The 25,556-nt window shown below is 38.7% G+C and overlaps 1 protein-coding gene across 2 annotated transcripts in view; it reads left to right on the top strand.

Annotated features, from left to right (window-relative positions):
- Nucleotides 1-25,556, top strand: part of bend7 (BEN domain containing 7) — a 64,803-nt gene that overhangs the window by 19,899 nt on the left and 19,348 nt on the right. For both annotated transcript variants that reach the window (XM_062983563.1, XM_008111465.3), the window contains exons 3-6: nt 2,997-3,296; nt 10,830-10,952; nt 12,089-12,354; nt 18,711-18,936. In XM_062983563.1, the coding sequence (XP_062839633.1) occupies nt 2,997-3,296; nt 10,830-10,952; nt 12,089-12,354; nt 18,711-18,936 (915 nt within the window). The remainder of the gene's footprint in view (nt 1-2,996; nt 3,297-10,829; nt 10,953-12,088; nt 12,355-18,710; nt 18,937-25,556) is intronic.

Genomic DNA, 25,556 nt, shown 5'->3' with positions numbered 1-25,556 from the left:
AGCTCCATGCGGGGACATGAGAGAAACCTCCCACAAGGATGGTAAAACATCAAAACATCTGGGCAAAGTCCTTGTAGATGGCCAATTCTCTCACACTAGAAGCAACTCCGGTTGCTCATAACACGAAAAAAAAGCCCCTATCAAATGCCGTGGTACAATCCTGATACAGCAGAGGAGATTGGTGCTGCTCAAAATATTAGGCTATGAACAAGTACCAGTCTGTGAGACATTTGTTGCCAGTCCACAGCAAATAAAGAAAGAAACAGTTGTAGCGAGTGAATACAAATATGGTGTTACTCCCTGGCACATTTGGGGGGGGCGGGGGGGGAGCTAATCTGATACATCAGATAATTTTAAGAACACCAGAGTCAGCTATTGTTCCAAAGTGCAGATGGAAAAGACCATTTTTGAAAGCGTTTTGAGATCCCTTCCTGTTATACTACTTTTTAACTTATCAATGCTATATGTGAAAATGAAGTCTGTAACTCTGGATTGTGCTTTTGTGGCTGTGTTTTTGTGAAGGCAAAGTGCAAATCCATCAAACCTTTTAGGGTAACTCAGATAAACAGTGTAGGCAGTACCTGGAGATGCTATTGAATTTAGGAACTACATGCAGAGTATTTGCTAGTGTTGTTTTTCATTTTAGATTGGAGTAGACAACTGTGGAAGATTAAAGTAGCCTTCCACAGGCGCCGAACTAGAGTAGACTCACCAAAGCAACAGGCATCACCAAGTCAGTATTAATATGAATTCCACTAATTTGGTGAATCTAATCTAGGTGGGATAAACATTTGGACCCTCTCAATGGATTGTCACCTTGACGTGGTGAGGGGGCTTGCGTGTTCCAGTGAACCTGCGGGCACAACCACAGGAGTCACACACTCCCAGGAGTGGCCACAGGGGAGGATCCAGACCAAGAACAATCCGAAGACCCAAAGACCTCAATGGCGGAGCAGGCGGAGGATAACATGGTACATGTTACAACGGCTGTGAAGGCGGAAGAAGGCTGCAACAGACTGAGAAGCCACTCTCGTTGTGTTAATCACACCACTGCTGAGACCTCAATCTGTGAAGACTGTGTGTTGACCGGCCGTGCACCGACCTCCACACATTAAAAAAAATCACACACAGGCTTCTTCCAAAAAATGGAGGACCATCATCCTCGAACTACGAGGGATCGCCTAAGTAAACATTTGGAATTGAGCCATGGTTTATTTAACTCTTAAATGTTATGTAAATGTTTCACACTTGCTATTGAAGCATTGCCAGTTGATGACTTTTTGTTGAACATACAAACTTGTATAGCCTCCAGTCTTGTATCCTACATAGATATTATACCTGAATGGCTCCACTACAGTGCATCTGCAGCGTGGCAGTAATATAGTTTGAAACAACTTTTAACTGACACGGCTCAATGCTATAGGAGCTAAAGTTTTACAAGGTCTTTGATTTTCTCTATCAAATAGGGCCAATGTCTCACTAAACTCTACAGTGTAGAATCATTTCCTAGGAATAATTCAAAATGTTTATTTGAACTGTAAAGTCCGAATGATCTGGGAAAAATTATAAGAGATATTTTGCCTTCATCTATGGAAACCCTAGGAAATCAGAGTTCGGCAAACATATTAAATCATATAGCTGTAGATGGTCTTATCTTCAGAAGCATGGCTGAGATCAGGACCAAGGCCATCATATCAATTTCATTTTTTGGAATCCCAACTCAGCATAAAAATGCAATGTCTTTTAAAAGTCTACATATAGATATCATCTTTGAGACTCCTAAAAAAATTACTCAGTTTTCTGCCAAAAAAATTCAGTAATCACAACTCAAGTGTAAAAAGCACTTTACTCCATCTCATTTTTTTTGTACTAAAATAACAGTTTGTGATATTACAGTAGAGTCTCAATTATCCAACACTCGCTTATCCAACATTCTGGATTATCCAACACATTTTTGTAGTCAATGTTTTCAATATATCGTGATATTTTGGTGCTAAATTCATAAATACAGTAATTACTACATAGCATTACTGCATATTGAACTACTTTTTCTGCCAAATTTGTTGTCTAACATGATGTTTTGGTGCTTCATTTGTAAAATCATAACCTAATTTGATGTTTAATAGGCTTTTCCTTAATGCCTCCTTATTATTCAACATATTCGCTTATCCAACATTCTGCCGGCCCGTTTATGTTGGATAAGTGAGACTCTACTGTACTTAGCAAATTACTTTGGAAATTCAGAGATATACAGATTAATACAAGACAGAACAAGAGATAAAAAGGCATAGATTTTACCCACAACATTCTACCTTCTTGAATAGAGCTTAATAGAGAAAAGAGTCCCGTGGTCACAACAGTTCTTCATTTCTTTTTTCATTTTGTTTTCTTTACATCTAGAAGTTTCATAGACTGATTAGCCACTACGAAAGATTCCTAAAGTAGCAGCATCTATGTTTGCACTTATTTCTAGCCACATGTGTGGAGGAAGAACATTTTTCCTACAAGGAAATGACTTCCATATAGGAAATTCATCTTGTGTGAATACTGTCTGTTTTCAATCTCTGTTTTCACTCATGCTTAAAATGCTTGATAGCTTTGCTAGACACTTTCTCTACGGCAAATGAAATGTGTTTGTACGCCTCAGTGGGCAAAGTGGCAACATTCTGCTTCAAACATATACACATTCAGTGTGAAATAAGCATGATCATAAATAAAATTAATACTTACATGATACCAAGTACATAATTATTTTTAGATGTGCTGAATTCTCATTAGCAACAGGCATTTTTCTTGTCCCCACTGCTTCTGAACTTCTATGCATCAAAGATTGACTATATTCTACTTTGCGCATGTTGAATTAAATGTAACTGCATCTGTAGTGTTCATATGCATTTCAGAAAGCAAACATTCTCAGAGTCCTCTGAAATATAGTAAATTGTATCATTACCATTTTTGCTAATTTACAGTGATAACTGTGTCTCTGTTTTCCCTAGGAGATGAAAGCCGGGAAATTAAAAAACAAATTACAGGGATGAGAAGATTACTGAATGACAGCACTGGAAGAATATATCAGCGCGTTGGCAAAGAAGGAGAAAAACTGAAGGAAGAACCTCAGGATTTAGAACTGGCCTGGGCTCAACGTCTAAACACTCCTGTAGAAACTCAAGCAAACCCCCATTCGTCTCAGAGTGGAACTTGGAATGACTTATCTCCACAAACTAGCCACTATTCAGGGCAATATGGAACTCGTTCCAAGACCTTCCAAAACCAAACTAAAACGATAGGCTCAAATGGTATGATTTACATATTTAAAGCATTATGTGTTTGCTTTGTTTTTTGTTCAAAATAGTATTGAATTATTTTCACTTACTAATTAGACAAAAGTTACATTAGAAAGTTTTTTCCAAAATTCTAATAGTCACTGTGAAAAATCTTGAGACTGTTGTATAAATCTTATATAAAGTGAACTATTGATACACTGAAAAAGTATTTTGTTTAAGGCCATAGATGGGAATTACATTAGCTGAAAACAATCAAATGAAATTTTAGTCAAATTATGGCTAATTTTGTTCCAACGTTATTCTAATCTGTATGCATCGGTCTGGACAGGAGCAAGAACAAGAGCTAGGTATTTATATCCATGCCTGTTTTTCCCATGTTGTTTCTGCTGTTGAGTGGAAAAAAACATGATAAACATGAAATAAGAGGGTACATATATACAATACTTTGCACTAAACTGGCACCATCCCATATTTTGAATTTGCCTTGTAGATTGCTTGCCAAGAAACTTGGCCATTGCTGACTGAATTGACTAATTGCTAGGCCATTCAACTTTTAGTATGCCCTTGCCATATTTCTGTTAACTTCTTAATGAACTTCTTTTTTTTGTCAGTTTATTCTAAAAGTGCTAAATATAAAATACTAGTTTTCCTTTGACATTTGATGCTTTTCAACATCTTTATTAATGACCTGGATGAAGATTTAGACCAGTGGTTCTCAACCTGTGGGTCCACAGGTGTTTTGGCCTACAACTCCCAGAAATCCCATCCAGTTTACCAGCTGTTAGGATTTCTGGAAGTTGAAGGCCAAAACATCTGGGGACCCAGAGGTTGAGAACTACTGATTTAGAGAGCGTTCTTATCAAGTTTGCAGATGATACCAAATCAGGAGGGATAGCTAATACTCAAGAAGACAGGATCCAAATTCAAAATGACCGTAACAGGTTAGAGAACTGGGCCAAAACTAACAAAATGAATTTCAACAAGGAGAAATGTAAGATACTACAATTAGGCAGGAAAAAAATGTACAGATACAGGATGGGTGACGCCTGGCTCAACAACAGTACATGTGAAAAAGATATTGGAGTTTTAGTAGACAACAAGTTGAACATGAGCCAACAATGTGATGCCACAGCTTAAAAAGTCAATGGGATTTTGGCTGCATCAAAAGTATTGTATCTAGATTGAGGGAAGTCATGGTTGCCCCTCTATTCTGCTTTGGTCAGACCTCACCAGGAATTCTGTGTACAATTCTGGGTGGGCATCACAAATTCAAGAGAGGTATTGACAAGCTGGAACTAAAAGGTCTGAAGACCATGTCCTTTGAGGAACGGCATAAAGAGCTGGATGTGTTTAGCCTACAGTAGAGAAGGTTGAGAGGAGACATGATAGTTATGTTTAAATATGTGAAGGGCTGTCATAAGGAAAAGGGATCAGGCTTGTTTTCTGCTGCCCTGGAAACTAGGATGGAACAATGGGCCCAAATTATAGGAAAGGAATTTCCACCTGAACATTAGGAAGAACTTCCTGGCCATAAGAGCTGTTCAACAGTGGAACTCACTGCTTCGGAGGGTAGCAGAGGCTCTTTCTTTGGAGGCTTTTAAACAAATGCTAGATAGCCATTTGTTGGGGTGCTTTGATTGTGCTGTTCCTACATGGCAGGGAGTTGGACTAGATAGTCCTTGTGGTGTCTTCCAATTCAATGATTCTATGATTTTCTGGATTGTCACAGGTATCTGTAAGAATGTGGATTAGTGTGCATGAAATATGCCTTACAAAATAAATTGCTGCTCATTTAGTTATTAGTAATTACCTTGTGATGCTACATGTCTTAAAATATTTTTAAAGGTACAACATGATTCTGTTCTCAATGTTGCACAAGGAAGGGTAGAAGATATTGTCAGTCTGATGATTAGGTCTCTCTCTGCGTAGAGCCTGATTGGATCTAGTAAGGGTAGCAGTAGCCAATGCTGTCTTTTGGGCCTTAACTGAAAGGGGGACTTATACTACAAAGCTACCTCCTTTCTTTGCAGTTGTGAAAGCATTTTTCATTAAATGTCGGGTAGTACTAAGCTAAACAAAATTGTACTTTCCTTAGTTCTTTAAAGCAGGGGTAGAAAAAAACAGTGGTTCCCATCGTTTGGTCATCCAGGTCTTTTGGACTTCAGCTCGCACAATTCCTAACCACTGATAAGCTGCCTGGGGATTCTGGAAACCACTGTTCTAGACGTTCTGCCAACCTGTCAAAATAAAATCTGAACACATTCACTTCCACTTTTTAAAAAAATCATTAAAAATATTTTGGGCTAAAATAAAGTATGAATATCCTATGCCATGTTTTGAAGGAGAAATCTCAATGACACAATTCTCTCATGTCTTTCACTCTCACCTATTTTTAACATTTTTTAAATCCTGAAACCAAAAAATAGTTTATGTATTTGCCTTACTCTACTGTATGTCATCTATCCTTCCATAATTTGTTGTCCTTCAGACTTTTAGGACTACATTCTTGGCTATTGACAATCCTAGCAGGGTCTGATAGCCATTGAAGTAAAATATATATGTAGAAACCCAGATTGGGAAGGCACATATAAACTGGCAAGTCTGTTTCACAGATAAGGGATCTAAATTGCCTTTATTGTTGACTCTCTAAGGATATTAACAGCTGTGTTTCCCCTTAACTTGGTTTTGATAGTTTCCTGCAAACTATCTGTGGTAGGAAATTTGTTAATATTTTTGAATGCTTCTGCTACTGTGCAACCCTGAGGAAAATTACATTGACTGAAATAGGTATAAAGCAAGTCTTAGTTCTTAAGAGCTCATCTATCCAAATAGTTTTTCTTTAATTCAGCACTTACATTTATAGTTTATTCTTATCCCTATATATACACACATCATATATACATATATATGAGAGCGAGTATTGCCTTTGTTCTTTAAAATGATAAAAGTGATGCTTTGAACATAAAGTAAGAACCTTCTGTAATGTGTTTTGTTTTGCTTTTAGTCATTTAAAGAATGATTTTTTTTAAAAAAAGTTCATAAATATGTATGAAGTTAGCAGAGCCCTGCTTTTGATTTGAAATATTGGTGGTCTCTTTTTTCCATTTACCGTACATAGCATAGATTTACATGGGTAATTTCTATCAATACTAATGGGAATTATAATGTAAATCCCCTATGCCTCAGTGGGAAAACAAACACTTCGGTTTTCAATTGGGAGTTGCACTACCTGCACACCCTCATTAGTAATGCATTATATCTGTAGCAGAAAAGATGAGCAGGAATTTATTCCAGTGTTTGCTTTGTCAAAATTTTATCATGTTATTCACCAGAATATTAAACACTCGGAAAGGTAGCGGGCAAATTCATAAAATACTGTTTATTTGCTAAGATTAGTTCTCTACAAGACAAAAAATGCAGCATAGCCTTATTCGAAATGTTTTTTATTAGCGGCAGAAGGGACAGAATAGACTGGAAAAAGATAGACTTCAAAAAATACTCTGCTTCACAACCTTAGCAGATTTTATTTTGTAGCTAAAAAAAAGTCCCAGAACAGTTATGAGCAGAATTAATTGGAAAAGCAACCCCAAATTAGATGTTCCTGTTGGTGCCCTTTTAAATATGCAAAATCACTGTTGATTGTTATCATAAAAGTCTCTCTTATGTTCATACTGGATCATGTTCATATAAGTCTGATAATCTTCAAGATCACTGTTAGTAAGGGGCTGCATTGGCCTTCCCAGACATCTTGGAGGGATACACTCTCACTACATCCCCTGGGTTTTTAAAAAGACATCTTTTTGCCCACAAATACCCCTAGAGGAGTGGTATTTTTTGGCCCTAAACTCCCATACCACTTCCTAATGGGAAATATGTCTCCAAATCTAAAGAGCTGCCTAATCAGCTATTTCAGCATATTACACTATGCAACATAATTTTTCTTACTGGGTTATAAATATTATTCCCTAATTGGTTCTATCATAAAAACAGGGAAAAGCTTTATTAAACTGCAAAAATTTGAAAACAAATCTGTTCCTAGTTTCAAGGTGTTATTTCCTGTTTAATGTGCAGTACTTACTTTGAAAGTAGTTGTTCTACTCTAGAAACTTTGTTTTTGTGGCTGCCACAAATTATGTTGAATTGGTTGCAACTCTATGAGATATTAATTGAAAAATTATAGTAAAATATGCTGCAGGATGTCCCGCAAAAACAAAGTTTCTAGAGTAGAATAACTACTTTCAAAGTAAGTACTTCACATTAAACAGGAAATAACACCTTGAAACTAGGAACAGATTTGTTTTCAAATTTTGTTAGTATTATTGGGCAAAAATAGCTTTTTAATGTCTAATGACTAGGACTAAGTAGCCAGTTTTTTGCTAGAATATAGGCTTGTTTTGTGTCAACACTTTCCTAAAATGTTTCCCAATTAGAATATTTAATAATAAATGGTTGAGCAATTGAAATCTTGAGCCAAGCCAAAATGCAGCGATATCATTGCAATTGTTGCTCTGTTGTAGGCCAGAGATGTATAGAATGAGTGTAGCTGTGGCGACAGGTATTTTTATTGTCTTCTTTATTTATTCACTTTTTGTCTTTTTTCCAATAATGGGATTCAAGGCAGCTTACAACAATTACAATGCTGTTCTCCATTGGGAGAGTTGAAGTAAAATGCAATTCTTCCTCATAGTGTCCCTTGTTAAAATTTGGTGTTGCCTGTGGCTTTACAGTCTCTGATGGACCTATTTGCTGGTACCCAGCCACAATTTATTCTTAGCATAGACCAGTGGCATCAAACTTGTGGTGCTCCAGGTGTTTTGGGTTTCATCTCCCAGAATTCCTTGCCATTAGACAAGTTGGCTAGGGCTTCTGGGGGCCACAAGTTCAGCAAGTTCTGGCATTGACAGTACCAAATAAAAATGATGCCACATTTGGTTTTCTACACTAATGAAATTTAAGCAGTAGGTATTACCCATTAGCAGACAATTTGCCAATATTTATTATACAGAATAATTAAATCAGCTGTTTTAAAAATGTTGCAATTTGCTAACAAAAAAATAAGTGAGAAGGAGTTTTTAATCAGTTGAAAAAAAATCTAAATTTTGATTCTTGAGTACTTTGTTGGATTGAGTAATGATTTTGTTGCCCTATCTGTATGAAACACATGCTTCTATATGAAGCATTGATAGCATGTGTTTTATCCTTTTAGAACAGTGGTTCCCAACCTCTGGAGTGGGCCGTGAGACCTAAAATAAGGTCCCCAAGACATGCAGGGAACATTAGCTCTAGATTATTAAATATGGTTTTCTGTGGGTGAGCAGATGGTGACTACTGGATGGCATATGTTCTGTATCAGAAACTAGAGCTGATGTGATCTAGCCAATGCAATTTTCTGAATCAGCACCCCAAATAACCAAACCAAATCTAAAGTTGACCAAAAACTGATTTTCAACCCTTTTGGTACTAATATTAAAGAGTAGTCCCCAGTCAAATGGTCCCTGGTCAAATGGTCCCTGGTCAAGTGGTCCCTGGTTTAAAAAAAGTTTGGGAACCACTGTTTTAGAAGTTGCATCATACATATGCTTTATTGCTGGAGAGAAGAAATGGGGAACCTTTTAAGAGTCTTGATCCAGGCTGTCGTGTAGGCTCTGAAACGCTTAAGAGATGCTCTTTTTTTCTTCCATCACCATTGCAAATACAGTGGCAGAGGATGTGAGAGAGGGCCTTTTCAGTGACTCTGGAACGCCTTTCCAAGGGAAGCCAGAATTACCCCTATTTTTACTTGCCTTTCATCAGCAGGCAAATCCCTTTGTATTCTGAAAGATGGACAGTTTTTAAAGAATGAGCTAACAGGTGATATATTGTTTTTAACTGAACACTTTTAATAACTTAATTGCATTTTATTCTTTTCTCTATAGATTTGATTGTTTTAATACCATGAATAGTTTAATTCTATTTTAATGTTCACTTTTTGTATGTTTTAGCTGTATCTGTTTACGATGTCTCGACTCCCAATTTCCTTAGGCAGCATTCAAATAAAGGTGGAGGTTGTTGTTATTGTGACACTGCTTTTCTCTCAGAGTTGAGACCCAAAGCACCTCAAACTTAAAAGGCAATACAGTTGAAAACATACAAAAACTAAATATTAAAATAATATGACAGAGTGCAAAGCGGCATAGCATTTCCACAAGAAGAGGTGGAAAGTCAGTTTTTTATTTTATTTTCTGTGAGCCTCTTGCATGGAGAGAAGGAAACCGAATAGTGTTTGCTCTTACCCAATCTGGTCATTAGATGTATGAAGACATTAAAGCTGTTGCATAACCTACTGGTCAGCACTAAACATGCATGCCACCATTTTTTTTAAACAGAGTCCAGCCTGATATCAAACAAACAGACCTCCACAGACATCTGCCTAGCCCTCGATTTTATATACAGAAATTGATACCTAGCTCAGGATGGCAAAGCCTGCATTTCTAAGCTGTCGGGTTAAGTGTTGGAATCTTTTAGACTTTATGACAAGCAGGCTATAAATCTATTAACAACTCCCCTATCCCTATAAAAGTAAACTTCTTCTTCTTCTTTATTCATTCAGTCGTTTTCGACTCTTCGTGACCTCATGGACCAGTCCACGCCAGAGCTCCTTGTCGGCCGTCGCTGCCCCCAGCTCCTTCAAGGTCAAGCCAATCACTTCAAGCATACCGTCGATCCATCTCACCCTTGGTCGGCCTCTCTTCCTTTTTTCCTTCCATTTTCCCCAGCATCATGATCTTCTCCAAGCTTTCCTGTCTTCTCATGATGTGCCCAAAATATTTCAGCTTTGCCTCTAGTATCCTTCCCTCCAGTGAGCAGTCGGGCATTGTTTCCTGGAGGATGGACTGGTTGGATCTTCTTGCGGTCCAAGGCACTCTCAGAATTTTCCTCCAGCACCAGAGTTCAAAAGCATCTATCATCCTTGGCTCAGCCTTCCTCATGGTCCAGCTCTCGCGGCCATAGGTTACTATGGGGAATACCACTTCCTTAACTACTTTACTTGAAAATGAACCCTGGAAAGAAGGATGTTATTATCATGGAGAAGTATTTCAAGTATTTCCAATTTTGTGAAATTCTCTTTTCACAAAAACTGGGCACAGAACACTCTGCTTTTAAAAAGAATATTAACATTGTAAAGAAACATGCAACTTTCAATCCATTTTAGACTTGTTAGGTCTCTGTTAAAGAACATGTATTGTCTTTGTAAGGCTATTGTCATAGGGAAAAAGAATTTTTGTGGGCTGTTTGTGTGTGATAAAATGACTGTAACGAGTCTTGATGCTATTCTTATTAACTATGAATTAGGATGACAATAAAGAGGCCCTCTGTGCATATACTGTGTGCTTTTTTGTACAGACTCCACAAAATAGTACATGTATCTTCATTTTGTATCATTGTATCACAGTAGACATGTTGTTTGTTTGTTTTTTCTTTCTGATAATAAGCCATACCAATGTTAAAATCCTGTCACAATGTTCTTTTTCTTTATATTTGTTTGCATCTCTATTTTTCCCTCAGGAGAAATTCCAGCAACCAATTCCTCCTCTGGATCAAATTGTTGTACTTGTAATTGCCAGCCAGCATTGGAAGCCATTCTTCAAGAGCTTAAGACCATGAGAAAGATAATGCAGATTCAAGCAGGTATTATTCTCTGTTTTTCTAAAAATGTAATTCTCAGAAAAAAAGTTTCCTTACAGGTGCTCAGATGATACCTTTTATTAGACCAGTGGGTTTCGGCATTAGATTTTACAGTTGTGCAGAGAATCTTAAGACTGTTGCTTGGAAAATTCCATGCAGATTGGTAACTTCCTTTCCTAGCAGTTGATTAATGCTTCTGACCACTTGATCACATTGGCTTTTTTGCTTGTTTCTATTCATTTATAAACAAACCTCAATTTATGTACAGTATAATGCTTGAAAGGAGTCATAATATTTGGCATAATTGTCAACTTTCAGCGCCTTTTTGTAAATGAGATGTTTTAAAAGCTCTGGGGATGAGGGTGAGAAGACAAACCATATGTAGCATATTGGACATTTCTAGCCAAGACTTGAGAAATGCCAAGCATGAAGTACACTAACAAGTCAAGATGCTATTGCATGCATGAAAAGATGAATATGCATTTATGAAACAATGTTTACCTTAGGATGCCCATACACATTTGAAACACGACACTAAATGGTTTATTCTGACACTAGAAGGAAAGTTGAAATTTAGTCTATACATAGTTAAAGCATATTGGCCAAAATCATGTCAATGTAAGTGTTGGATACAGTGCAAGATGTTATTTTGTAGCCCTTTGCATTACAGTACTTCTAAAGCCAGATGTCTCTGCAACACTGTAGGATTTGCAGAAGAGGAAGAAATGTATGTTCAGTGTCTCTAAAGGGTGTAAAGGACTTTATAATACCAAAGGGTTTCTACTAGTGTCTTACCCATTTTAGTGTCAGGAAGACAAACATGCATAGATGTTTAAATATGGGCTCCTTTAGCATAGCTCCTGGTCAAACCTAGATGCAAATGAATACTTCTAAGCTGGTGAAGCAGTGGTGCGCAACTGTAGAACTAGAAATGTTTAGGCTGCTATTCCTCTGCAAAGGTTATACTGGCTATACTGAATGAATGGATATTATTGGGCAAAATATGTAGAAGGTGCCATCAACAATGTTGTAGGCAAATGGTAAATTGGAAAGAGATGGGGATTCCTGTTTTGGTGTGTCTTGGCTATTGTGAGTGCATCCAATCTAATCAATGTCCTCCTGGCTTTTCCTTTCTCCAGCGGCTGCTCAAAACAGACAACAGCCTTCAGTCCCCCTGGTTAGTGCACAGAAATCAGCCCTGGCACGAAAGAGAAATAAAAAGAAAAAATTCCTCCCAAAAACTATTGAACCTCCTGCTGTGAATAAAAAGCCCAACACTGTAGACCATGAAAAAAAGCTATCAGCAAATACTGAAAGGTCAAGTGTGGATGCAGCTGAATTTTCTTTGAAATTGGAGCCACAAGTTTCAGGATTTGGCATTATCCTTGAATCTTCCTCTTCAGACGTAAGTATATGAAAGTGCAAGAAATTATATAAAATTTCCAGTTGCTGGCCAGATAAATCCCAATTACAATGCTGGCATGATGTTATATATTTTGTACTCAGTGCAGCATTTTTGCAAGGTTTATCAGTGATTATTCTTGCTTATGATATATTTACCTGCATCAGGGCTATTCTTTCATGTGCTTTTTTCCCATAAAATACCTAAGTATAGTTACTGAATATCCTGAAAATGCACATGGTCACTCAGGTTGTGTTTAATATTTGCCTCAAGGGCAGTATCCAAAAACAACACCACATCAAGCATTGAATAAGGACAATAACAGGAATTACCTTGTGGATCTTGTAAATGTTTTGTTAATGAATAGATAGCCCCCATGTTGGTGCTAAAGTACAATGATCTACTGCTGAGATACTATTGCTTCTCCTTTGATCTTAAAGCAGAGGTTTCAGGAGTGGAGACTGGACTGCGATGGGGAGGCTTCTTGAGCAGCAGCAACATACCATAGTTACAGAAGTTACCTGTAGACCTTGAAATCTTCTCATTTCTTCTCAGCCAGATTAGAGTAGTTGGCTTTTTTGAAGTGTGGAAATGACACTACAACAGGGTCATTGACTTACATGCATAATGTTCCTTCCCCAAAGAGAATGCAGTGTATCATTCAGCCACACTTCTTGGGATCCTTTTCTTTCTTTTTTTTCAATGGAGCCTGGATTTGAGGAACGGGGTTAGGGAAGCATCCTTCCTGGGACCCTTTTCTTTCTTCCTTTCAAGGGAGTTTGGATTTGAGGAACGAGGTTAGGGAAGCACCCTTTCTGGGACCCTATCCTTTCCTCCCTTCAAGGGAGTCTAGGTTTGAGGAACAGGGGTAAGGACGCATTCTTTCCTGGGACGCTTTCTTCCTTTCAAGGGAGTCTGAATTTGAGGAACAGGGGTAAGGAAGCATTCTTTCCTGGGACCCTTCCTTCCTTTCAAGGGAGTCTGGGTTTGAGCAACGGGGTTAAGGAACTATGTACTGCATGCTTCCAAATAGAAGGGAAGAAGCTGTACTGTTTTGGGCGGGGAAAAAAAACTTGGCTGCTGAGCTCTTGCTGTTACAGACATCTCAAGAAGCTGAAGAAGCCAAAGGAAAATGGATAAAACACACCCATGCACAAGTCTAATGTACTGTATAGGAACGGTTGTAGTGGGTGCTTGCAGGCAAACATTTACCACTATCAATGATGCTTTGGACTAGATGGCTCTTATGGTCTTTTCCAACTCAGTGATTCTGTGATCTTCTGGGTTGTCACAGATGTCTGTAGGAACTGTGGGCCTTAGTTTGGGGACCACTGCCCTAGGAATTCTGCTTGTCAAAATAACATCTGAACACATTCACTTGCTCTCTTACTACAAAGACAACAGAAATGGAAGAACACTTTTCTTCCTGGACCTGTGAGGGACTTAGCAGGGTGTGAGCTGGAATTTGCAAATGTCAAAATATATATCTGGGATTTAGAAAAGGTGAACTTAGCCCTATCTCCTTTTGAATTAGATGGTTGTAGAATGAGTAGCTGAAGAGTGTCTGGAGGCCATGTTGGCTTTCTTAGAGCTTAGCAGAGGATGTCTGAAGAATTCACTGATGAGTAAGCTGATCATTAATTTCTGCAACGTATCTTTTTTAATTTTGAAAAGTCAGTTTCCAATTTCCTAAGTGGAGCAAGCTCAGAGAACATAATTAAATTCTGTATCAATGATCATAAATGAAAGGAATTCTGTAGATAACAGTGTACCCTTCCAGAAGTGCAAACTAATAATAAAAAAGAGCAGTCATGATAATTCAGTTACACAGATATGAGCAACACCAGTAATGAGATTACTGTGTCATACCACAGACTCTATGCAATGATACATAGTAACTGGTGAAATGTTCTTCTATGTGTTTTCATACTACAGTTGTAATTATGGCTAGAAATGCCTATGCTAGAAAGGCATGGGTACCTTCTGCAGCTTTATAGTAATGCTGTAATTTTTACTTCATTTTAAGATTACCGTACCCTTCAGTTTTCCTGTTTTTGACTATGCACATCCAGATTTGTGTTTAATTCTAAACTTCCTTTTTGGTTCATTCTGGGTACAAAGCAGAATTTAAGGAAATTGAAGTTTAATTTGAAAATCCAAATGTAGAAACCCAAAGATTACATTTCACAACTATTAGCCCTGTAGGTCCTGGTTTCACTGAAGTAAGGAACAACGGTCAACTATTGTAATTTTTATACAAGATATTTCAGCGAGTTAATTCAGTATACCTTGGGCCAGTCATATTAAAATGTTTAAGACTTTAATCATAGTTATATCATAGGTTGTCACTTGTGGCCGAGTATGATTGTCATTCAAGGGAATAGTCTTGGCAGCGGGTCTGCAAGAGACTAGTAATTTAAGAGAAAACAGTTATTTTAAAAATTAATTTGAAACCTGTAAAAAAGCCTAGATTCATAACTAATTTTGAAGACGTCTAAGGGAAATTATCTCTTTTTAGTAGACAAAAATGTGACATAGTACATAAAGCAGGGTGAGTTGGCTTCAACTTCTAATTCAGCCATTAAGCTTATTCGATTGTCTTCTGCAGTTTAGCATCCTGTATTCACCTCTATGGGTTTTTTTTCCTTAGTGGAAATTAAGGGAGACCATGCTTATTAACATATACTTTCATGCACATTAAGGGATTGCATTGCAGTCCTTGTTGTTGAAGAAAGTTTGCATAGTTGCACAAGAATTCATAGCATTCTAGTGTTTGCTAACTCATTTTGTGAAGTGATTGTACAATTGTGTCTTTAATGGCTGTTCTGTATTTTCCTTGAAATGAAGGACATACTATTCAGGCCATTATTGGTCCTTTTCTTCTTGTTTCAGTACAGGGTTATTTAATTAAAAAACAGAAACAGGCAACTTGCTCCATGTCAGGGTTCCCTACTGCATGGAGTCTTTGAAGTTCATAGCAGATTTTCACATGATTTGGATCTGTTTTGTTAATAAGTGCTCATTCACTTATTCATTAGCGTATTCATAGAAGTCAGTTTGAATACATGTTAACAAAGATGGTAGATGATTGAGCACTGCAGCATAATGAAGGTTGGATTCCTTTGGACAGAAAGATTGTATGCTGCAGACCTGTAGGCACTTTTATGAGAGTTTCCTTCCATTAACTGGGATTTTCTTATGACTTAACTGTGTAAGATCAGACTGTCAGTTCTTGTTATTTCTCATTTTCATTAGGATAGAAAATTTTAAAAATAACAAATTGGTGTGTTTCACATCCATAAAGCCAACATGTTCTCTAACATGATATGTTATTAATGAAATCATTATTTTTAGTGTGGATCCTTATACAGCCAAAGCAACACTATCCATGCACAAGAGAGGAACTATCAACAAGCTTCTACATAAATGCTTTTCTCTCTTCCCCCCACCAAACTGGAAATACCAGAGCACCTCTGTGAGGATGGAGCCTGCTTCATAGGCAACTGGCTGTTGGAAGGGAGAAGCGGGATATAAAGGGGGCTGGAATAGAATGACTGGAACCAGTGGATTTTGTTGCTAGGTCCCATTTGGCCTGAAAATTGATATTCATTACATATTAACTGAAATACATACATTAGGTTCAGCTGTGATTCTTTATTACAGGTGACATTTTAGATGTGAATTAAATAAGCAACTCCTATTATGAATCTCTCAACTGTAATGGATGCCTAGGAATGCAGGAGAATATGATAATCACTGCTGTAACTAGCATTGATACTATATCTATAGCATTCCCAGGATTTGATAAATGTGAAATAATTGCTTGCTGATGGCCACCCAGTGGAACTAAAGCTGAGAGGAGTTTGAACTAGGAGTGAAGAGTATTTTCTATTAGATTTCAGTATTGTGGTCAAAATAAACCTAATTGTCTTTTGTCATTCTTTGTGTTTTTTTAAAAAGTGGGGGGGAATCAAATGGATCGTATGTGTTTTGGACTAAAATCAAGTGCATAGTTCACATATATTCCCATTCTTAACTACAGTTTTCTGAGAAAAGTACAAGCCCATTCTACCTCAATATATGCTGGTTTTCTATAAGGATACTGTTTACTACATGTAGCCATGGAGATTTTCAGTAGAACATTCTTTGCGCCTCATATTGGGAGGAAGGCACAGTATAAATTAAATAAATCTCATTCATGGGTCTCATTCATAGGGAAAAGACGTGGGAAAACATGGGAAAGTACTTTCCCATATTCCTGATTTCAGCCTCTGATTACTAGCTTTAAAAAAAATATCTTAACATGTAGTTTAACATTTAAATTTGCCCTAACTGCTTAACTTGGGAAGCATATGCAGGTTATTCAAAAGTACAGTAGGCCCTCTGGATCTGTAGGGTTCCATTCTGGGAATTCTCCACTGATATGGGGAAAAAGCATATTTTTGTTTCCCATATAAATGGCATCAATTTGCCGGTGTATGTTTCAGTGTGTCCACGTTCATGTCAGAGATTTTTGTACAGGATAAGCAGTTGGTAAAAATCACCGGAGTCTGCCAATCCAAAGGCTCCACTGTACTCCAAACTGTGTTGTGGGTCTTAATCCCAAACAACTGCAGAATACTTCAACCTATTATTATTGCCCTTTTATAACCAGAAACTAATTGAATACTCTCCTAAATTAATGTTGTTTGTTTTTATGCAGAGCAAATAATTTTGGTAGAATTGGCAAGGGAAATCTATTTTAATCAATGAAAATGTTCAAATACACTTAAAATTAGATCTAATTTGCTGATTACTAATTTTATCATAACAAAAGGTTTCACAGTTTTCTCATTTGTGTTAATTACGCCATTACTTTGATTATTTTCTGTTAGCAAACCCTGTTTGGCTATAAATCATGCTTGGAGATGTCCATGTGACACTCAATTGGATACTGATTGCTTCCAATTGAAAGATAATTCACTACTGAAAGAATCTGGAATAAATCAGCATTTTATTTTCAAATTATGTGACTGGAGTACAGACAGAGGCATTTATAAAATAAACACATACAAACCTACAAATAATACAAACTGTATTGCCTGTGAAATGTTTCTGTTTTACAAATGTTTCTATCTTTTGCAGTATAGGGATGATCCTGATTTTCTAATGGGTAGATTCAGGGTTATTTTTCCCTTATTATTACTAATACTGAGTAATATACTGGTCACTAGAATCTTACATCATACGCATGTCACTAAGAGCATATTCCTTTTTTTATAATACACTGTTTATATTAGTCACCGGGAAGGGGAAGAGTTCAGAAAAGGAAGAAAACACAGCATCTATGGAGCTGTGATCCAAACAAATTGTTCCATACATTTCAACGACACTGCTTTTTTTTGTTAAGGACATGAAGCATGTGAATAGTTGAGGACATGAACTTTGTGTTTTCAACCCTCCAACCTCTGCTTGTGTAACAATGGACCCTACATTTGTGACAGATTTTCAGAATTTAAAAAAAAATATTACATTTCTCTCCATATATAGAATGCAATATGAATAATAACCTAGGCACAGGAAATACAAGTTTAGTAAAAAAAATAGTGTCCTATTGCAACTGAAGGTCATTCTGCTTGTTAATTATTATTTTATTCTACCTTTAGTTTGTTCGTATGCTAAAATGCTGTTCTCCCACATCAAGCAAATGAAATAACTGTTTTAATTTCCTATTGCATTTGGGTGCTCAGTTGAATATCATTTTGGCTCAGTTGGATGAACAGTGTGTTATTGAGTTGACTGAGGTATAGCTTCAAACAAATTACTAAAAATTCTATGTTATCTATAAGATTGTGGCTTGAGAGTTGGACTGTTAACTCCGAAGACCAGAATTCGAATCCCTGCTCAGCCATCAAAACGCACTGGGGGACTTTGAGCAAATTGCTTGTTAAGTGACAGTTATTCTATATTTTAAGAGATATTTGCTTATTAAAAGTTATGCAGGGTGAGCAACTTACAGGGTTGGCATTCAAAATTCAGTCTCCAGAACTGTAATCTAACACTCTAACCATAACACTAAATTGCTAGTATTTAAACTATTTAGTCTGAATAAATATTTTGAAACTATGGTATTTAAATTATTAAATTGTATAGACATCTATGTAATCATCACTTTGGGATTCTTACAAGAATATTAATAAGCATTAACTGGAATAATTAGCATTTTGTTTTTCTCAATACATTTTATTTTAGTGAAACAGGAACCTGTTGTAGGGCAGAAGAGCCTTGTAAATATATTGATGTGAATAATATAACACTTTCATTTTGGACAAAATAGTTATGAAGAAGATGCTAATAATGTATCAATATTCTTTTGGTAGCCAGAAGTTCAACTTGCAGAAGGCTTTGACGTCTTTATGGCTAAATCACAACTGGACTCTATATTAGCAAATTATACTCGCTCAGGAAGCCTGCTCTTTAGAAAACTGGTTTGTGCATTTTTTGACGACAATACCTTGGCCAACTCCTTACCCAATGGCAAGAGGAAAAGAGGCTTGAATGACAACCGGAAAGGACTAGACCAAAATATCGTGGGTGCAATAAAAGGTATTCTTGTGTTTAATTATGTCTGTGCTCTAACAATTTCATATAGTGGGGTTGTTGTATGTCTTTCGGGCTGTGTGGCCATGTTCCAGAAGTATTCTCTCCTGACGTTTCGCCCACATCTATGGCAGGCATCCTCAGAGGTTGTGAGGTATGGATAAACTAGGCAAGGAAAGGAAAAAATATATATCTGTGGAGAGTCCCGGGTGTGGCAAGAGTCCTTTGTCACTGGGAAGCCAGCATTAATGTTTCAGTTAACCACACTAATTAGCATTGGAAAGGTTTTGTCTCTTGCCTGGAGGGCATCCTTTGTTCAGTCATTAGCCATCCTTGGGGCTCCTCTGCCCTCAGAGTTTCATATAGTGATTATGATGTGTCACACATTGAAACATGATAAAACATGCACTGGTCATTTCTCACTAATTGTTGCGCAAGTTTCTCCCTGATAATGTTTACATTGTAATACCTTCCCTGCAGCACATCACTTTGAGTGATAGGTTGGAGGAATGCCAGACTGTGTCATTACCCTACAAATATTGTGTAGAATAGAAACCTAGCATGTATGTGAGAAAAGCTCTATTTCTGTGGAGTAGTATTCACATATCCCACACTTCCCCTGCAGTTTGAAATACTACAATGCATGTTTTTTCTGCTTGATATGGTACTCTGCAAATCAGCGCATATGAAAACACAGTGTGCAGTGTGATGTGTTTCAGTTCAGTTGTCAAGCTGGGCTTGGTGAAATGTTACTGATGATCAGTGAAAAAAAGATTAGTTTCGTACTTAGGGATTCGTGAAGGGTGTGATGCATTTATATTAATTCTATTCTCCAATTTCTGTTCCATTGAAAATTCCATCTGCAAATTAATTATTTCCCTGATAACATCCTTGATTCACTGGAAAGCGATGCAGTAGTAACAGTGATTTAAGATGCCATTGCTAAATTTATGGTTGACCCGATAGCTTCAGTGCAGAAAAAAATGTACAAGGTATCAAGGTTTTTTTCAAGCCACAGATTTCAAGCCATATCCCGTTTTCGGTCTTTGCACAGAGCAGATCAGGGAAAAATCATGCACTTTTCACTTTCCCATAATTCCTGCAAATTAAAGCTATGTTTTCTACATTTATCTAGGACTGTACTAGAATGAAGGGAAATTTTTAAAATGCCTGTTGATAACACAAGTTCTTGGATAATTATGCTCCAGCAGAGTTCTACATCCAACAGAAGTTCTGATCTGTAGGATAGATATCCTAGCTGTGAATCCAGATATTAGGCTAGGATTTGGCGAGTAAAATTGGTTTGGATGAGTGCCAAAATGGGCAGAATTGGATTGTTGGAGAACAGTTGCATTTACTTTTCTTCATTTTTAAAAGTGTAGATATTTTATCCTAGTGAGCAGCATCATGGTCAAAGGAGATTAGAAGACATAAAGCCTCTTACTTAGAAGTTTTGGTATTTTATTAAAAGCCTAGAAAACAGTCATACTTCAATTCTGGAAAAATACTTACAATCAAGATGGTGATATATTACTTTCTTGGAGAAAGACGAGCTCATGCTCATTGAATAGTTAAAACAAGCATAATGAAATGTTAGACTCCAATGCAATTTTAAAATGCCAAACTCTGAATTACAGTTCTCAGTTACATCCAGCAGCTGATAATATCGAGGGTGGCACTGCTAGGCACTGCTATTATAATAAGAGAAGTCTTTTAATTGTCTATATGGCATCACAAAAATTCTTTTGCTGTGCTTGATAGGGGATTCTGCTCCCAGAAGTGAATAGCAAGGGCTGGCACACTGTGGAACTTTACTCTGCCTGTCTCTCTTTTCACGTTTTCCTTTTGAAAAGCTGTTCTACAAGATACTGTAGATCCATTTATTATTTGTTGTGGATCAACCAGTCTAAGACCTTCTCAAGAATGATAAGATAGTTGTTACTTTGCATCATTGTTATGAGAGGTTTCTACCACTCCTTGCAAATGTTGTTTAATCAAACCTCTGCTCTTCTTTTCTAATACCAGAAAATTTGCACAGTATATGTCTGATAAGTCAGTTAGATAAAGACTAAGGAAAATAATGCATTAATTTAATTAATTTTATTGATCAGCGTTCTCTCTCACTTTAGCAAGTCAGGAATACTGCCAAACCAAGTCAGACTAATTTTTTTCTACATCATAATTCTTTGTATATTTTTTACTCAAAAGAACCTTACTTACTTACTTAGGCAATCCCTTACAGTTCGAGGATGATGGTCCTCCAGTCGTGGGAATTTGAGGGTGAATTCTTAGGTGGCTGAAGAGACCTATTCTTGATTTGCATGTTCTCCCGCAGTGAGGACATCGGTTTCCAGGTGGAAGGCGGTCCCGGTCAGGGTTGGCTTGACGGGCCTTCCTCTTGGCACATTTCTCCCTTAAGCCCTCCATTCATGCCTCTTTGAACTCTGTAGCACTGCTGGTCACAGCTGACCTCCAATTAGAGCGCTCAAGGGCCTGGGCTTCCCAGTTCTCAGTGTCTATGCCACAGTTTTAAAGGTTGGCTTTAAGCCCATCTTTAAATCTCTTTTCCTGTCCACCAACATGACGTTTCCTGTTCTTGAGTTCGGAGTACAGCAGCTGCTTTGGGAGATGGTGATCAGGCATTCAGACAACGTGGCCAGTCTAGCGGAGTTGATGGCGTAGGAGCATCGCTTCAAAGCTGGTGGTATTGGCTTCTTCCAGCACGCTGACATTTGTCCGCCTGTCTTCCCAAGAGATTTGCAGGATTTTTCTGAGGCAACGCTGATGGAAACGCTCTAGGAGTTGAGTGTGACGTCTGTAGACCGTCCACGTTTCGCAGGCGTAGAGCAGGATTGGGAGGACAATGGCTTTATAAACAAGCATCTTGGTATCTCTACGGATGTCCCGATCATCAAACACTCTCTGCTTCATTCTGAAAAATGCTGCACTCGCAGAGGTCAGGCGGTGTTGTATTTCAGTGTCGATGTTGACTTTTGTGGAGAGGTGGCTGCCAAGGTAGCAGAAATGGTCAACATTTTCTAATGTTACACCATTATGCTGTATTCCTGGCATTGCAGAGGGATTACCTGGTGCCTTTTGGAAGAGCACTTTGGTTTTCTCGATGTTCAATGAGAGGCCGGGTTTTTCGTATGCTTCTGCGAAGGTGTTTAGAGTGGCTTGTAGGTCTTCTTCTGAGTGCGCACAGACTACGTTGTCATCGGTATATTGGAGTTCTATAACAGATGTTGTGGTCACCTTGGTTTTGGCTTTCAGTCTGCTGAGGTTAAATAGCTTGCCATCTGTCCGATAGATGATTTCCACTCCGGTGTGAAGCTTCCCATCAACAAGGTGAAGTATCATAGCGATGAAGATGGAAAATAAGGTAGGGGCAATAACACATCCCTGCTTGACACCTGATTGCACCTTAAATGGGTCACTTTGGGAGTCATTGCTGTCCAAGACTGTTGCCATCATGGAGGAGCCGCAGGATGTTCACAAATTTGTCAGGGCACCCGATTTTTTGGAGGATGGTCCAGAGAGCACTGCAATTCACTGTGTCGAATGCCTTTGCAAGGTCAATGAATGCCATGTACAGAGGTTGGTTTTGTTCCCTGCATTTTTCTTGGAGCTGTCGTGCAGTGAAGATCATGTCCACTGTTCCTCTGGAGGGGCAGAAGCCGTTCTGGGATTCTGGGAGGGTGTCTTCTGAAAAAGGGAGAAGGCGGTTTGCAAGGATTCCTGCGAGGATTTTCCCAGCGGAGATTAGAAGGGAGATACCGCGATACTTCCTGCAGTCTGTTCTATCCCCTTTCTTGAAAAGGGTGGTGATGTTGGTATTCTTGAAGTCTGCTGGGATTTTCTTGGTCATCCACACCTTTTCAATGAGCTGGTGGAATTGTATCAGCTCAGGTCCACCCTCCTTGAAGATTTCAGCAGGGATCCCATCAGGTCCGCTGACTTTGTTGTTTTTTTGTTGGCTGATGGCATTGCTGACTTCTTCCAAACTAGGCAGTGCTGCAAGCTCATCCCTGGTTTGTTGTTGCAGGATTTGTGAGAGAACCTCTTCGGCCACATTGGAGCTGCGATTCAGCAGGTTCTGGTAGTGCTCTTTCCAACGTAGTGCAGTTGATGTTTTGTCCTTCAGAAGTTTGGTTCCATCTGATGAGCGTAGAGGCTGTATGCCATGGTTTCTTGGTCCGTGCCATGTTTGGAAGGTTTTCCTTTCGTTATCAATTAGCTGTTGGATCTCTTTGTCGTTATCATCAAACCAGTCTTGATGTTTCTTAGTTTGGTATCCAATGGTTTCTTCGCAAGCTGTGATGATGGAGGTCTTCAGTTTGTTCCAATGTTCCTCAACATTTTCGGGGTGCTCTGTGGGTAGATGATCCTTGAGTGTTGTTTGGAGAAGGGCTTGTTTGGAGGGCTCCTGAAGGGCTTGAGTGTTCATTTTGCGCCTTATTTTTCTTCTTTGGAGTCTGTGTTTGGGGGCGATCTTGATAGCCATCGTGGATCGGATAACCTGTTGTCTGTCCAGCAGTCATCAGCACCTGTCATGGCTCTTGTGAGAAGCACATTGGGGCGGTCTCTGGCACGTGTAATTACATAGTCCAAGAGGTGCCAATGCTTTGACCGGGGGTGCTTTCATGATGTCTTGAGCTTGTTTTCCTGGTGGAAGAGTGTGTTGGTGATGACAAGGTTGTGCTCTCCACATTTGGTGAGAAGCAAGATGCCATTGGAATTATTATTTCTGACCCCGTCTTTTCCTATGATCCCTGGCCACAGGTCGGAGTCCCGTCCGACTCTTGCATTAAAGTCCCCCAGGAGAATGATTTTGTCCACCTTAGGTACCTCCAATAGGATGGTGTCCAGCTGACAATAAAAAATTTTCCTTGATTTCTTCGTCAGCATCTAGTGTTGATGCATAGGCACATATGATGGTTGCCTGTTGGTTTTTGGCAAGGTTAATTCGGAGGGTTGAGAGCCGTTCGTTAATGCCAGTGGGTGCTTCAGTCAGGTGTTTCACCAGGCCATTTCTGATAGCAAAACCAACTCTGTGTATTCTTCGCTGTTCTTCAGCCAGTCCCTTCCAGAAGAAGGTGTAGCCTCCTTTTTCTTCCTTCAACTGTCCCTCTCCTGCTTTCCGGGTCTCCTGAAGCACTGCTATGTCGATGTTAAAGCGTCCCAGATCCCTTGCAATGATAGCAGTCCTGCATTTGGGGCATTCGCTGTCAGTGTTGTCCAACAGTGTCCGTACGTTCCATGTTCCAAAGTTCATTTTAATTTTTTGGCCGCAAAGTGGTGACCCCTCTGGACGCGGCAGTCCAGTAAGGGTAAGAGAGGCAGACTATGTTTACAGCACCTTTCTAGCCCCTTGCCCGTGTGGGATGAGCAGAGCGGATCCTAAAAAGGGCTACTCAGTCATGGATACAGCTGCTGGACTACTCAACTGCCTCGGACCTTGAGATAGAATGACTGAGTCCATATCCACCGCCCATGTGCCAGTCTGTGACTAGGAGCTTCCAGATTTCACAGTCCTGCCCCCGTCCCCACTCGCTGATTGCCATGGGACTTTTGTAGGTTTGTTTTTATTTTTCTAGGAAGACGCCTGTGCGTGATTTTTTTTTTAATGTATGGAGGTCGGTGCATGGCCGGTCAACACACAGTCTTCACAGAGTGAGGTCCCAACAGTGGTGTGATTAACACAACGAGAGTGGCTTCTCAGTCTGTTGCAGCCTTCTTCTGCCTTCTCAGCCGTTGTAACATGTACCATGTTATCCTCCGCCTGCTCCGCCGTTGAGGTCTTTGGGTCTTCGGATTGTTCTTGGTCTGGATCCTCCCCTGTAGCCACTCCTGGAAGTGTATGGCTCCGGTGGTTGTGCCCACAGGTTCATTGGAACACACAAGCCCCCTCACCACGTCAAGGTGACAATCCATCGAGGGGGAACCTACCAGTGTCCATATTAGACCATAAATAGGCATTGTAGTTAAGTGGATTCTTTGGGTGTCTTTTCTTCCTTACCAGGCCAAACACACTTCCCTCCCACCCACCTTTGCTTTCATCTCCATCTCTTTTGACTATTGCATTTGGTCACTGCCTCATTTTCACATTTACTTCAGGCTTTTTGATTCTGGTTCTCTTCAATTTAGATAAATTGCAGCTGATTCCTATTGGTCATATTAGTAAGGTCTGTATAGTTCCAATGTCTCTGTTCCTTGGGTATTTCCTCATTTAGAATCTGGGAGGGTGTATATTTGGCTGTTGTTGCCACAGTATAGTTTTCATCCAAAGCTCATTTTTTCATAGGATGGGATGTGGATATCTTTTCTAGGTAGTAAGATAATGATTCCTCAAATTCAGATTATTTCTCACTTTCAACAGTCTTTTCATAGCAGTGAAAGACTGTTGGAGGACAAAATTCAATATAATCGTAATGCAGAATAATTTGGGATGCTATCGGTATGGATTTTGCTATAATCCTTCCTGCAAAGGTACAGAGCTTCTGTATCTCTTCTCATTTCTCTTGTAACATATTTAAATTCACTTCAAGCAGTATTTAAGATATCAGTATTTTATTTCAAGGAAACAGCCTGATGTCAAATACATCATGATCTTTTCTTGGAATATA

This window comes from Anolis carolinensis, chromosome 5, assembly GCF_035594765.1.
Source record: "Anolis carolinensis isolate JA03-04 chromosome 5, rAnoCar3.1.pri, whole genome shotgun sequence".
Taxonomy (NCBI): Eukaryota; Metazoa; Chordata; class Lepidosauria; order Squamata; family Dactyloidae; genus Anolis; species Anolis carolinensis.
Note: the sequence above shows the minus strand (reverse complement) of the source record. Positions and strands in the feature narration are given on the sequence as shown.